The 16,116-nt window shown below is 42.3% G+C and overlaps 1 protein-coding gene across 1 annotated transcript in view; it reads right to left on the reverse strand.

Moving 5' to 3' along the window:
- Nucleotides 1–14,814, reverse strand: part of HIPK1 (homeodomain interacting protein kinase 1) — a 46,813-nt gene extending 31,999 nt beyond the window's left edge. The window contains exons 1-2 of the mRNA XM_006865891.1: nt 14,698–14,814; nt 1,295–2,372 (exon numbers count right to left, since the gene is read on the reverse strand). Coding sequence (XP_006865953.1) covers nt 1,295–2,370 — 1,076 coding nt within the window. The 5' untranslated portion in view covers nt 2,371–2,372; nt 14,698–14,814. The remainder of the gene's footprint in view (nt 1–1,294; nt 2,373–14,697) is intronic.
- Nucleotides 14,815–16,116: the final 1,302 nt, after the last annotated feature.

The following is a 16,116-nucleotide window of genomic DNA, read 5'->3' on the forward strand; positions in this document are numbered from 1 at the left end:
GGGGGGGGGACGGGGACTCGACACACAAGCCCCATGGAGCTGCTCAAAGAAAGAAGAATATCAAAAGCGAATGTAGTTGGAACCTGCTTCTCCCAAGTCATGGATAAATAAATGGAGGTGAGAGATTAAAATTAGCACAAGGTTGCACAGAGCAGCATGAAACCAGAAACCAAAGATCTTAAAAGAGTTTCTTTACCCCACCTTACTCAACTCAAAAATGCCAGAAAAGGAACAAATAAAAACAAATGAGGTATATGCTGAAAAAGAAGAGTTCTTTTAAAAAGCTTTCTTCCTCCTCCCCCTACCCAAAAAAATCTTTCTCCTTTCTTATATGATCCTTGGCTAGGTACAGACAAGATTGTATATATTGTTTTTAAGTGCCACTGAGTCCATTACAACTCATAATGACCCTGTCTAGGATTTCCAAGGAGTGGCTAGTGGGTTTGGACTGCTGACCTTGTGGTTCAAATTGACCTTGCAGTTCAGTGCCTTACCCCACAATGCCACACAAGAACTCCAAGATTGTATATACTAACATTAAGTTGTTGCTACTGTTGTTAAGTGTCATCAAGCCAGTTACAACTCATAGTGAGAAGGGTTTCTGAGGAGCAGACAGCTGATGGGTTTGAGCCACCAACCTAGCAGTTAGCAGTCCAGTGCTTATCCTACAGTACCACACCAGGACTCCAAACTGTTCCAATAATGAATCCCTATTAAGATGGTAGCCATGTTAGGAGTTATCAATCTAGATAAATACAACACTAGAGCATAAGGCATATGGGTCAAGACCATTCCAGGAGAGCCAGATAAGTTCAGAGTATTTTGGAGAATGTTTTAGCAATCATCTAAATCTAAGTCTCACTATTGTACAAGAAAGAAAATATAGAAGAATAAAATACTGCTAGAGGTAAACCTGAATAGGTACGCAAAGCATTTTAGCAGCCATGAAATGAGTTCGGGAAAAAATAGCATATACCCAGATTCATTACAAATAAGTAAACATGAATTTAAATTGGAAGATAATAGAACAGAACTAAATAAAAACTAGGAGTTAGTGTAATTCAACTGGCAACAATTTTCATACTAAGACGGAGTTCATTTTTCTACTGCTCAACAGAATTTCAGAATTAAGTCACTGCTACATCAGGGAATGCCACACACAGGAAATGAGTGAAAACATACTGTCGTGTTTCTATCTTGGAATGTGTAAATAAACAAATACATTGTTAGATGTATATTAACTGTAAAGACAGATCTCTAGCCTTAGACGCGCTCGTTAGTTTTTGCCACTTGCCTGTAGTAACGTGACTGCAAGTAGGTTGAGCACACAGCTTTGGAAACGTGACTAGCAGAACCAAAGTCAATGACCTTCACTCGGTAGGGTTGGCGCACTGGATCCACCAGCATTATGTTTTCAGGCTTAAGGTCAGCGTGAATCAGACCAAGGTTCTTGAGCTTCATCAGGGCTGTAGCCACCTGCTGTAAGATTGGCCTGATGTATTTGAGTGGCAGTGGGCTAAACTTGTTCTGCTTTAGAAAATCATATAAGTTCTGCTCCAGCATCTCAAACACAAGGCAGGTATGATTCTTATGCTGAAAACACTCATAAGAACGGACGAAATTAAACTCATCAGCATTTTCACTGCTTAGGCGGGAAAGGATGCTCACTTCAATCTGTCCTTGTCTGGCATAGGAGGGGTGATTCTTCAAGATTTTAATAGCCACAATTTCCTTGGTGCTCCGCTTCCAGCACTTAGCCACCTGTCCAAATGTTCCCCGGCCCAGGAACTCCAAGACTTCATAGCTGTTGGTCATAGAACAAAGGATCTCATGCTGGACCAGCTGGTAATCCCCTTCTCCACTGGAACTGCTACTCTTTGTGGTCACAGTGGTGGTCGTGGCAGCAGCACCCACCACAGTCCTGTTTTGCAGCATGAGAGGGGGATGTTCTTCTATGATCTGCACGCTACCGTTGCTGTCAACTTCCTCACTTTTTCTTTTCAGTCCACATTTTTGATATGGCTCAAGCAATGAAACGTTGCTTCTGTGAGTCAGGGTCTGGCTGCTTTGGAAGGTTGACGTAGCAGCGCTGCCCGAGCTATCTGCGGCTGTTACAACAATATGCTCCACTGCGGGAGCTGGGAGGAGGAGGCCTTGGTCGTAAGCAGGGAGGTTGAAATTTGCTACCTGGTGAGAGGAGTTGGCTTGTCCCTGTGTGGCTGGGAGAGTTTTACTGTGGCTATAATATTTGTCGTTGCTGCTCTGTCCTGAAACATCCCAGCCAGAGGGCTCTATTTTCAGTTTCTTCGCACTGCAGAAGGCACTCGACGACACTGATGGGGGGGAAAACACCTGCAGCTGTGATGCCATACCTGTATTGAGAGAGAGAAAGAATAAGACCACTTGGATTCCATACACCACTTCAACTGATAAAGAAAACTCATTTAGAAAAACCACAAATTATCAATCACACTCTTATCTGGTCTGGCTTTTATACATTTTCCAAAACAGACTTCTGTTTTAGAAGGTTAAATACTTTTTTGGTATCATTACAGTCTTACTCACTCCTGGAGATGCAACTATTGATATATTGTCAGAGTATGAATATCTAGGATGGTCTATAATAGCTTAGATGATAGTCTAAACTATTGATTTATAGTCATAATATGACAAGCAGTAGTCTAAGCACTTCACATGAATTACTCTTTTAATTCTTACCACAACACTTCAAAACATATATTACTACTATTCCCATTTGTAGATGAAAACACTAAGGTACAAAGAGTTTAAGTAATTTGCCCCAAACCACACTGCTATTAAATTGGCAGCACTAACCTAGGCTTTCTGGCTCCATACAGTACATTCCAGAGCTCTGTCTTCATCCCCTGGCCTGACTGACTTTTTAATCAATTATCTAAATTTGGACCTTGATGGCATGTTTCTAAAATGGACAATGAACCAAAGTTGGCTTATATTTTTAAGTCACAGGTCCCAACTCCCCACTCTCTGCTCCCCCTCCCCTCAAAATCACAGTAAGGTAGAAACTACAAGGCAAATCTGTTATTTGTTGTTTTGTGCCATCGAGTCAGTTCCAACTCAGCGACTCTGTGTAAGGAGTCAGAGAGCAGCTGGTAGGTTTAAACTGCTGTGGTGCTGCGGGTTAATGCACTGAACTGCAAAGGAGTTTTGAACCACAAGGTCGGCAGTTCAAGCTCACTAGCCACTCCTTGGAAACCCTATACAAGGTTGCTATGGGTCAGAACCGACTCGACAGCCCTTAAGAACAACACCAACAACAATAACAAAGCATAGCAGATGACAATTAACACAAAAACTCCTATACTTAGGTCCAAACTAATGAATAGCACACAGCACAATGGTAAGACAAGTATATATGAAAAGCATTTTCAGTTGGTAAGAGAAACTGAATGATGCAAGAGAGTTCCCCTCCCCTCATAAACTGACTCAACATTAAATTGTATTTATAAGAAACCGTGTATAGAACACAGCAGACAAAGTGAAGGCTACCGACTCTGCTCAGATTCTATATACCATTTAACTCTTACCATTACATTTCAGGAGTCATGGTGTGGCACTGTAGGATAAGCGCAGGACTGCAAGGTAGTTCAAACAGTCCAACTACTCCTCAGAAACCCTATATGGGGCTGCTATGAGTCAGAACCAGCTCAAAGGCACTCAACACCAACTACTACATTTTAAGAGGACCATTGAGTGTCCAGAAGAAAATAGCCAGGAAGAAGAGAAGCCTCTGAGACCAAGAGAAGTTATCTTAGAAAAACGGAGCACAGAGTGAGAACAGTCCAGCTTCTGGCTCTGATTGTTCCATGGACACCTCAAACCAAATAACCCTACAGTGGTTACCTTGAGAATGAAGTCCAAATATCTGCCTAGCATGACCTCAGTATCAGCAGTTCAAAACTACCAGCTGTTCCGCGGGAGACAGATGAGGCTTTCTGCTCCCGTAAAGATTTACAACCTCAGAAACCCTGTACAGGGTCGCTATGAGTCGGAACCGACTCCACAGCACATAACCACCACCACCATAAGCCATTTCATATTTACCTTCACCCTTCTCAACATATCTTGGGGTTCTAATCTACCTAATCCCTCTTCTCTTGCTCCATACTTTTCTTCTTTTCAATTACTACTCCCTAGGACTTTTGTTTTTGTTAAGTGCCGTTGAGTCAATTCTAACCCATAGCGACCCTGTGTTTCCAAGGAGCAGTTGGTGAGCTTGAACTGCCAAGGTTGTGTTCAAACAACCTTGCAGTCCAGTACATTAACCCACAACACCACACCAGAACTCCCCAGGATTGTTGTTGTTGTTGTTAGGTGCCATCGAGTTGGTATCAACTCAAAGTGACCCTATGCACAACAGAACGAAACACTGCCCGATCTTGGGCCAACCTCACAATTGTTGCTACGCTTGAGCCCATTGATGCTGATTGTTGTTATTAAGTGCTGTTGAGTCGGTTCTGACCCATACTGACCCTGTAGAGGGTTTCCGAGGAGAAGCTGGTGAGCTTGAACTGCCGACCTTGCAGTTCAAACGGCTTGGCAGTCTGGCGCATTAATCCATAGCGCCACACCATGCTGATCCATAAAAGATTATCAAATTGTATCTCTAATTCAGATTTTGAAGTTCAAGAGAACGCTCCTGAACTGACTTTGCAGCCCAGCGCATTAACCTACAGCACCACACCAGGACTCTCTAACAGTTAATATAAGCTTACCTGTTCTACTTCCAAGTAGATACACTATTTCAAATTAGCCATTTCTCTCTACTCATATGGGCATCATTCTTGTTGCCCCAATTGCTCTCGCTGAATCTACTCAAAGAATCTTTTAAATAATGCAGATTGGATTCCAGAACTAGCTCAGTCTTTCTTAACCACCTCCCGCCCCTGGAGCTTTTTAGTGCTTTCTGGATAAAGCCCATAATCCTCAACCTGCCTTTAAAAACTGTCCAACATTTGGCTATGGACTTCCAACCTCCTCCCACCTTGAATTCCATCACTCCAGCCATCTGCTTTGTTTTCAGTTCTTGGAAGGCTACTCCATATTCTGTCACCGCCAGGCCCTCTAATACCTCAGTAACTGCTAGGAAATTTCCCCTGACAACCTGCCCCCACCACACACTGCAATCATCCCACCCCATACCAATGCATTCCCACAGCACCTTGTTCTTTGATTATAACTTGTAATGATTCATTTAATGCTACATTTTGAGCTACAGTGTACATTTCATAAATACCTTGTCAGTCTTGTTTATATCACTGGAGCCTCCGACAGACTGGCAATACCTGTTAGGTGTACTGCTAAGCTGATTCTGATTCTTGGTGACCCAATGGGACAAAGCAGAACTGCCAAAGAGGATTTTCTTAGGCTATAATTTTACTGGAAGTCCTGGTGTGACGCTGGGGGGATAATGCACTGGACCACGAGGTAGGCAGTTCAAACTCACTTGCTGCTCTTCAAAAACCCTATACAGGGCCACTGAGTCACAACTGACCTGAAGGCACTTAACAACAACATAATCGTACCGAGAAGGAGCCCTGGTAATGTAGTGGATTATGGGCTGGACTGCTAGCCACAAGGTAAGCAGTTCAAATATACCAGTTGCTCCATGGGAGAAAGATGAGGCTTTCTGCTCCCATAAAGAGTTACAGCTTCGGAAACCCTGTACAAACAGGTTCACTACAAGTTGGGGCCAACTCAACAGCACACCACCCCCACCACCAATCTTAATCTCACCCAGAGCAGCTAAGCACTTGATGGCAGTGCCACCAGAGGTCCTAGGCAATATCTACCAAAAACAAAAAACACCCACAGCCATCAAGTCAATTCTGACTCATAGTCACCCCTTGGGACAAAGTAGAACTGCTGATGGCTCTGTAGGATAAGTAATGGGCTGCTAACCCAAGGATGGAGGTTCAAATCCAACCCCTATCTATACAAGGTTGCTATGAGTTGGTACCAACTCAACAGCACACAACAGTATCAGAGCTGCTCCAGAGTTTCCGAGAATATAAATTTAGGGAAGTAGACAGTCATCTTTCTTTCAAGCAGGGGCTAGTGGGTTTGAACTGCCAACTCTGCTGACCCCACGGTGCCACCAGGGCTCCTACTGCATCTGGGCACTCAGTTAGATGAATGATTTGAGCACTGTCTACCAACCTCATATCTAGTATAACTCTTCACCACTAATAAACGAAATACTTTCAAATGCTTCTTAAATGTCCCTCCCTTTTATCTGTGCGGTTCTTGAGATATGATGGAAGTTTCCACTCCAATCTACATAATATAATTTTACAAGTCATAAGTGAATAAACACACACAACTAGAAAGGAAGGAAGCATGACAAAGGATGTTACGGAACATCAAAAAGTAATTGTGTTCATTTTGTTGTGCCTGACTGCAACTAAAAACCATCGGTACTGAACTAGACAGCTGGAATGAAGAATAAATCCTCAACTTCCAATTTCTAAAATGCAGTTTGGATATATTGTAAACAGTTTTTATAATTCATATGAACCTTGAAGAAGGTGCAAATTAAAAGTCAGTGTAACTTAATACCAATGCAATTACTTTATGAATTTGTTCTACCTATATTACTGACACAATACCAAATATATTTAAAAAACAACAAGAAGCAGCTCCTTTACAAATTTATCTATTAAAATATATCCAAAAGAACCATAAAATTGAGCCAAAGTATAAAAGGAAACAAAATTTGTTTTCCACTGTATCTGTTGAGCTACTAGCTTTAAATAATAGTTCAAATAATAATCATGAATACAAACTATATACTTAAAAGTATTTGAATATAAAATTTATAATTTGTAGTTGTATCTAACAAATACGATCATATAAAGTAATAATGCTAAAAAGAATTCCTGAAATGTACTATCAAATTGCTAAGTATACTTGTTTTCCAAAACTCTTAAAAAATACTGTATTAACAAGCATAATGTCATTGGTAACTTTTCACCCAATGAACAAAACAACAGATAATGATGGTTAACGACGGTTCCAAATCTTCCAAACTGCAGTAACTGTACAAGTTCTAGTTAACTTTTCAGAATGGGTTAGCATATAAATAAATATTACTCTTATTTCAGAAGATAAACTAAAGTCTAACCCAGAGGGAGAAAAACTATCAGAATTTCACTGGTCTTTCCAACAGCAAGAACATGCTTAATGATTATCAGACCACCAGGACTCCTCAAGTGGCTGAGACTCATCCTGGCTTGTACCAACACAAGGTATGAAGAAAATATAGAATCAAATTGGTTAGAAAAACCAGCAGACTCTCACTTACATACTACTCTGAAACTCTGCTAAAAATGACAACTTCTAGACACTAGAAAAAATGATACCATATTTCACAAAATGATGATTAGTTCTTTTAGAAAGTAAATAAAGAGACCTCCCAAGCCAATGTTGTTAAGTGCCATGGAGTCGATTCCGACCCATAGTGACCCTGCAATGGGTTTCCAAGAGGCAGTTGGTAAGCTTGAATCACCAACCATGCAGTCTGACGCATTAGCCCACAGTGCCACACACCACAAAATTAGTATCTGTAGAAAATTTATTATTTATCAGACCAAATTAAGAAAATTCCAAATAATTTTCAATTCACATAGGAACCGCTCTCAATAAATTAAACTTATTTCTGACTTCCTGAAAATGTTACACCTCTTGACTCCAGCAGGGAATGAAGTTTTTGTTTCAAAGCAGACTTTCCAAGGACTTAACCATTTAAATATAATGACAAATTTGTTGACTATGTTAATCATACACCCAAACTGATAAGCAAAGACTTTTGGTTCTGATTGATAAAAAGATAGAATTGAGTCTTACTAGCATCCAAGCCTTCCAAAGACATTCCAATTAATCGCTTCTCCATTTCTTGGCAAGGTTCTCCTCTATTTTTTACTTGGTGCTGCACACTATAGGAATGACATAGAGATAATCTTGCTACAAAGAATTCAAATCTAATAACCAAGAATGGAAAAGCTGGGTGTGAAAACCAAGCAATCTTTTGGTAACTTCCATCTTTTCTGAGACACACCAACAATAAACTCCCCTGCTTTCCTTTAAACTTTGCCTCATTGATACAATTTAACAATTGGTGGCCTAGATAGCCTAAAATAACTACTGCATATTCATTTCTTCCTCTAGCACATGTCCGAGACTAAGACAGGCACAAGTATACATATTTCACAGCACACACTGATATATAAAGAGTATTCCTATCATTAAAATAGGTAAACAAAAATACATGTGTGGTACAAATAAAGCAAGACAGGTTTGGGGGGGGGGGGAAATTCTTTCACCAGAGCGTCTAAATATGTCTCTTCTCCAACTATTTTTTTCCACCCCTACTGTGTATCCTGTACTCCTCCACCTGAGCAGCTTCACTGGTTTCCCCAGAATTAAACTCTCAAATCCCTTTTCTACACTTCTCCCCAAATCTTTCCTCTACCTGACAACTGAAACCGTTAAAAATGTTTTATCTGTCCCCTGAGAAAGTCTAAAATCTCTCATTTGCATTAACAAGTTTTACAAAATCTGGACCCTGGTTCACTCTGTACCCATGAGCTCTCTTCCAGCACTCAATTTCTCTCAGTTCCTAGAGTAGGCCTTACTTTTTGCCTGCCCAAGTACCTCTTCACACAGAATGTTTCCTTTCTGAACTTCATTTTCCTCTCTTAGCCTTCTCTTTTCCTAACTCCTATTTATCCAGACTTCTAATTTCTGCTTTTGGAAGTTCATGTCTTCAGTACGGCAGAGACTGGATCAAGATCACCTCTCCCTTTCATAATTCAAATAAAAATCACATGGCTGGCCCATGCTCACCAGTCCTCCTCCTCCGGTGGAAATTGCTAAATGAGTGAACATTTTGTGTTCCTTTCCCTTTCCAACAACAGAAAACCATGGAGACCCAGCTTCTACTATAAGACTACACCCAAGGGACAGGAGAACAAGATGGAAAGAACCTGGGTCCCTAAACGAACACACAGAGCAGAACTCCTGCCAACCTGGAATACCCACTTCAATCTGAACTACGTATTTCAGACTGTTATATGTGTGAGAATCTATTTCCAGCTGCTTGATTATTATTAGTCAGCCTTATGCTGACAAATATTCTCAGGAAGCCTTCCCAAGACCACCGCATATCAAATCAGGTTCCCTCGCAAAGATTCCCATAGTATCCTCCACTACTTCTTAGCACTTCCACACAAATGTATTCATATCACTTATTCATTTAGCAAATACATAATGAACACCTTGAGGCATATATAGACATACATATATATGTCTATATATGCCTCAAGAACTGCTCTAGACGTAAGGAATATTGTAATATTCAAGATGGACAAGATCTCTTATTTCATGGCCTTACGTTATTACTGGGAGAGACAGACATTTCACAATGCTAAGTGCTGTGATAAACACAAAAATATACGGAGGTGAAAAGGATACTCTGTGGTGGAAGAGAGATGCTGTCAGTGAAGACCTTCTGAGGGGTGATGATTTAAGCTAAGATCTAAATGACAAGAAATTATTCCAGTCAAAGAGTACAGATAGTGCAAAGACAGGCACATTCTTGGTATGTCTGAAGAAGAACCTAGTGTGGATGGGATGGAACAAGGGAGAAACCAGCAGAAGTAGGGCCCAAAGAGGCAGCCAGGGGCCAGATCATATATGAATTTCTATGGTATTCTGAGGGGTCCTGGTATGATATTGCAGCATATGCACTGGACTGCTAATCACAAATCAGGGGTTCAAATCCACAAGTTGCTCCTCTGAGATTCTATACAGGGTTGCTATGAATCAGAACTGACTCGACAGCACTTAACAAGAACAGCAGTAGGCTATTCTATGTACGACTGCTTGTAATTATTTATTTTAAACTTGACTTCTAAACTGCAAGTTCCCTGAGAGCCCAGTCCTGTGCAATCCTTAACAGCATCTATGATACTAGCTACACATGTCAAAAGTCTACTGGAAGAGATCTCACTACCTCTCCATATATCAATATGAGGGTGGCAATGGTGGTTATGTGCCGTGGAGTCGGTTCCAACTCATAGCAACTCTGCATAGGGTTTCCGAGGCTGTAAGTCTTTCTTTACTGGAGCAGAAATCCTCATCTTTCTCCCACAAAATGGCTGGTAGTTTCAATCTGCTGACCTTGAGGTTAGTAACCTGACTAATAAGCACTACACTACCAGAGCTCCTTACACTACCAGGTAGCTCTGACCAAATAAGATAAATACTCACCTAATAAGACAGAAATCAGTCCCTTGTCTGCAGAGAATATATATAATATATACACTATAAGTACAGTGATACAGATGGGAAAAAAACCCAACTTAAAACACTAAGGATACCATTTGACTCAAAGTTCCCCACCCCTTTCCTGTAGCACTTCCTTTATATGGAACCAAGTGAAACAAGCCAGTTCCCCAACTGGTATGCAAAACTGGGTGTAGAATAGGTATTAGCTGCTGGTGGAGTATCTCTATAATTCTGTGTTGTTTCCAAACTTTTAAAACAATTTTAATATTTTGGCAAATTGGCTAAAAGGTATTTTCCTTCCAGGCAGGTTGTATTTTCCTTTATTTCATGAGCTCTCAGATTTATTTAGAATGATGAAGCTATAGCAACAGGACAAAAGAAAAGTAGGTGCTTTGGGTTTATTAAAAAGGTAGTATTGTAGTATACGCACAAGATAGTCCGCAAAGTTTACAAAGTTTAGAAGGAAGAAAACTATACCTCTAAACGTTAAACTAAGAACATCCCAAGAAAACTTCTTTAAATCAAACAAAAGTTTAGCTTAACTATTAAAGAATGTCTGCCTTGAGCATTTTATGCTCTTTTGTTGGTACGTGTCATCGAGTCGCTTCTGACTCACAGGGTTACCAAGAAGTGGCTGGAGGGTTTGAACCCTTGACCTTGAGGTTCGTAGTACAGTGCTAATCCTACAGCACCACACCAGGACTCCATGCTCTTATGAGATCTATCGATATGAGAACAAACTAACAACAATTCCAAATTTTAGATAGGAACCTTAGGAAGCAGTGAATTTACGTTATTGCAAGAGGAACTCAGAGAAGGAGGATGAGTAAGGGTATACACCCGAAGAATGTAATCAATGTCACTGAACAGTACGTGTTAAAAACTGTTGCACTAGTGTATGTTATGCTGTGTATAATCTCAACAACAAAATTGTTTTAAAAAAAACACAGTATACCTCAAGGAGTTTCCAGCTTAAAAAAAAAAAAAAAGGTAGTCTGACAAAACAGAGATCAATATAAAACAAAATACTAAGAGAGAACCCTGTTTAGCTAATTCAGCAACTGTCTTAGGGAAACGCTGTTAAGTAGGTAAGAACAGTTGTACAGATGGAAGGAGGAACTGGCTCTTTTTTAATAAGACGACTTTTCCAAGTATGCCAAGGGATGTGGGAAAATGAAAGATGGTTTAGCGTAAGATTCATTTGATTAGAGCAGAAGACACAGACAAAAAAAGTACTGGGACTCTTGTAGTTTAAAGGGACCTTAAGAGACTAGCCAAAGCGTCTTAATTTCAAAATGAGAAAAAGGCCAAGCAAATTTTACACAGAGCAAATGGTGTGGTGCTGTAGGGTAAAAACTAGACTGCTAACACCAACATCGGTGGCTGAAAACCACCAGCTGCTCCTTGGAAACCCTATACAGTGTTGCTATGAGTTGGAACCGACTCTATGGCACTGAACAACAACAATGCCAGCTCCTGGTGTGGTGATGCAGGCTAATGTGCTGGACTACAAAATCGATTTGAACCTCAAGGTCAGCAGTGCAAGCTCACTAGCTACTCTACAGAAACCCTATGCAGTCATAACCGACTCCATGGCACTTAATAACAACAATAATGGCCAAGAATTCAGGTTGGTTCTTCTTCATTAAGCAACCTGGGAAAGCACTATATCAGGTACCCTTAAAGAATCCAAAAGAAATATAAATTTTCTTATCTCCAAAGAGCTCATATGTTGCTGAGACAGTATGACACATTTTAAAAATTTACAAAACGGGATTAAACAAAATTTTTTTAAGTGCCAAATGATGTGCTACAAAAATACAATTGGTATCTGTTGTTGTTAAGTGCTATCGCATCAGTTCTGACTCAGAGCAACCCTGTATAGATAGGGTTTCCAAGGAGCAACTATTGGGTTTGAACTGCCAACCTTGTGGTTTCAACAACTAAAAGGGAAACCAAAAATCAAAAAGGAAAAGAACCAGTAAGCAAAACAGTGATTGTTGAAGTGGTACTTGAAAGGAAAAATAATCTTTGATTTGTGTTCAGAATGGTATGAACTGTGTGGGGGAAAACTGAGGAGGAATTAATCAAGTATTAATTTCTTTTAAAATTCTAAAAATAGATTGCTTTTTATAGTCACAAAAAATGAAACAAACAGATCAAAAAGTTCATGGATAATGGAAAAATTCAGGAATAGCTAATAGTGACAGCTGAACAAAATAAGATGAGCATATTTAATGTTACTGAAATGTACAAGTGAAATGGAAAGTATTTTGGCACTGTGGGCTACTGTTGTTGTTCTGCAAAGTTGGTTTGAACTGCAAGGTTGGAAGTTCAAGATCACCCACCAGCCATACCTTGGAAACCCTATACAGGGTCACTATGGGTTGGAACTGACTTGATGGCACTTTTAACAACAACAACAACATATTTACAGTACCACAAAAACAAAAGTTCAAGAGGAAGAAAGTTCACATTTGCAAGTCTCTTCAAGTTACAAATAGATCAGTTACAATGTATAACTAACAAAAAGTTGACTAAATTCCAAGTATAAGAAATTTACCAGACAGATTTGGCTTGCTGATTTTTTACCAACACATCACTGACAGCTGAGTTTACAGAAACAAAACCACAACATAAAGGAATGGTTTTCAAAGGATTATGAGCGTTAAGATTATCTTTTTGTTTTTTGGAGGGCGTTCTGGCTTGGTTGTAAAACTCAAGTTAACAATCAATTTGTTCTAAAACCCATAAAGCTACAATGTTTCCAAGATAAGATCAACTATATACTCATATCACCAACGAAAAGCCTACTGCTAACAGGATCAAGTATATTTAAAAGATCTCATTCACCATCTAACTGCTCAGATGTTTTACTAGCTAGGCTGCTTCCAGTTCCAACAAGTACTTAATCCAAACCTTCTTCAAACCAGTAACAGTATCTTAAAGTCAATGACATTGTTCATCATAATACCACCTACCAGTATTATAACACAGAACCCTGATATAATTATAGGTAATGCTCCAAAATTACCATTTGAACAACTACTAAGTAAAATATCTTGTCAGATTTTTAAATGCTTTTGAAAGCTTTAGTTTTATATGAAAAAGCTGGTAATGTTTTGCACTCTCTATAATCTTAAAAAAGACAACTACAGACTAGGAGTCAGAAATAGCTTTACACAAACAAGAGCAAAATTGTAGGTTTTTCAGAGGGCATTTGCCATTTAATTTAACCCCACTTGATCAGGAGCAGAAAGCTACACCGCCGTTTCATCAGAATTACTAGGAAACAAGTAAGCTCAAAGGCTAGAAAGGAAGAGAAGTCTGTAGTTGAAATGAGTATTTTAATGATGCTACTGAGAATTCCCAAAGTGACAAAAAAAAAGAACATCTAGAGCTGTCTCAAGATGAGTCTATAGCTGAGTACGTGGTTAAAATGGAGACAAACACATTGGCGCTTGGGGTTGGGTTCCCTCCCCGCTTTCCTAGCCTTCACCCCCACCCCACCCCACCCTACCCTACCTAAACAGGAAAGAAAGCACGCCCAAGCATAAACACAGGCCAGAGCTCTAGAGTTTGTCACCACAACAAACTGGAGGTTAGACCAGCGCTCCTGGAGACCGGGCCCCAAGTCTTGGTTGCTAGGCAAAAAAAGGCCTCTTCCCCACCCAACTGTGAGCAGTGTGGGCTTTACTCAAGGAGTTAGGGTGTACCTCCACTTTTTTTTTTCCTTTCTTTCTTTAATGAAAGCTTTGGAAGTGGTGACCAGGGAACAAAAGTTTCCCTTTGAGCCAAACCTCTGGATCTGCCTTATACAGATGCACATTAAGTGGGCTGGTCCCACGTCGTCTCCACCACCATCACTACAAATTACAAAGTTAACGATTACAAAACAGTAGCGGAGAGGATCGGAAAGCTTCCACACCCACCCACCACCACCACCCCTTCCAAACACCGTTTCCAGGTTCCACACAGCACCGATAACTCAGAGCGCCGTGACACGCAACGCTATGAAATACACAAGCACAAGCCCCACAGTGGGAACCTGCCACGACAGCCAGGAAAAAAACCAGCCGGGCCAGGAGACGCGAGGCGGCCCCCTGTCATTCGAGGACAACAACACACCCAGGAGAGAAGTGGCAGGAGCAAGGGGGAGTTGCCCGGAAAACAAGCTCGAGCTTCCCCACTTTCTTAGGAACAGCAGGGCCGCAGGTCGCGGCGCCCAGTCCGGGGTCCCGGGTCCAACCCGGGAGGGGTCCCCCGCAGGTCGAGCGCCCACCGAGAGAGACCCCGCAGTCGGCCCAGCCCTGCTTCGGGGAGCGGATGGGAGATCGCTCCCGATAGAGGCCCTCGCCCGCCCCGACTCACCGCCGGTGTGTCTGGTTCTCAGCCACGAGCTGGGGCTGCCGTGAGGAGGCGGCGGAGGAGACGAGATCCGGGGCCCCGCCGCCGGGTCATCATACCCCCCGCGCGAGCCAGCCCGGGCCCCGGCCTCCGTCCCTCGGAGCCACCCCCGCGCTCGTCCCGCGGGGGAAGCCTCCTCAGCCTCCCTCCCACTCCGCCACCCCGGCCCCTTCCCGCCGCCACCGCCGCCGCCTCGGCCCCGCGCGCTCCCGCGTCGGCCTCCCGCTGTCGTCCGGGGCCACCGCCGGGCCCCTAGCTCCGCAGCCGCCGTTGTCGCCAGACCCGACGAGCTGAGAGCCGAGCCACCGCCCCCATCCGGTCGGCCCCGCCTCGCCAAAACCATTCACCCGCGCGCGCCATGACACCTACCGAGGCGGAAGTGCAGAGGAGCTGGCCTACTAGGATGCCCGCATAGTTTTGATGGCAATGACAGTGGGTGGGCCTCCGTGGGGAGCCAGTGTGGATCGAGTGGGAGGGCCGGATTCCCCGCCCCCGCCGCACGACTGGCTTTGCGATGATTTAAAAGTGCTTGGTGGCGGTAGGTGGTCTTGCGGTAAAATGTCATCACAGCCAGTGTGATATCATCACAACCTAGTGTGACACCCCCCACAGATTGGGAAGCACCGGGGAAAGCAGCGCCTACCTGGGAAGCCCCACTGTTGGTGAGGAATTACCTCAATTTAGGCCTTGATGCTGCTTTGCAATGAATAGATCCTTTAACCGTCTGATATCCGTGTACAGGATCTGTAAGCCTCCACGTTAACACTTGGTGAACTCTCCCATGGCCGCCTTGGGGCTATATTTGCATTGTTGAACTTGCTGTTAAGCGCTGTCAAGTCAGTTTCGACTCTTAGGGTTTCCGAGGAGCAGCTGGAGGGTGAACTGCCGACCTTGTGGTCTGCAAGTCCAGACCTGATCCTACAGAATCACACCAGGAGTCCATATTTGCATTGGTGGTTATGTGCCATGGAGTCAGTTCCGACTCATAGCGACCCTGCAACAAATCCTCATCTCCAGTCTAGTCTACATAACTAAGGCCAAGGAGCTCATTGGGTCTAGAAGAAAGGACTTCTTTATACTCAAAAAATACCAAATCCTGCATCTTACTTAGAGAAACATGTTTAGAAGTGGGGCTACATCATTCTTTTCTACCAAAGCTACTAAATCTTTCACAAAGTCACACTATGGTGATGGTGGCAGTGGTATTGTGCTGTGGAGTCGGTTCGACCCTGAATAGGGCTTCGAAGGATATAAATCTTTATGGGAGCAGAAACACTCATCTCTCTCCTGCAGAATGGCTGGTAGTTTCAAACTGATGACCTTGAGGTTAGCAGCCCGACTGGTAACCACTACGCGCTACCAGAACACTTTATATTTGCATAG

Source organism: Chrysochloris asiatica, unplaced genomic scaffold (genome assembly GCF_000296735.1).
Source record: "Chrysochloris asiatica unplaced genomic scaffold, ChrAsi1.0 scaffold00085, whole genome shotgun sequence".
NCBI classification, from domain to species: Eukaryota; Metazoa; Chordata; class Mammalia; order Afrosoricida; family Chrysochloridae; genus Chrysochloris; species Chrysochloris asiatica.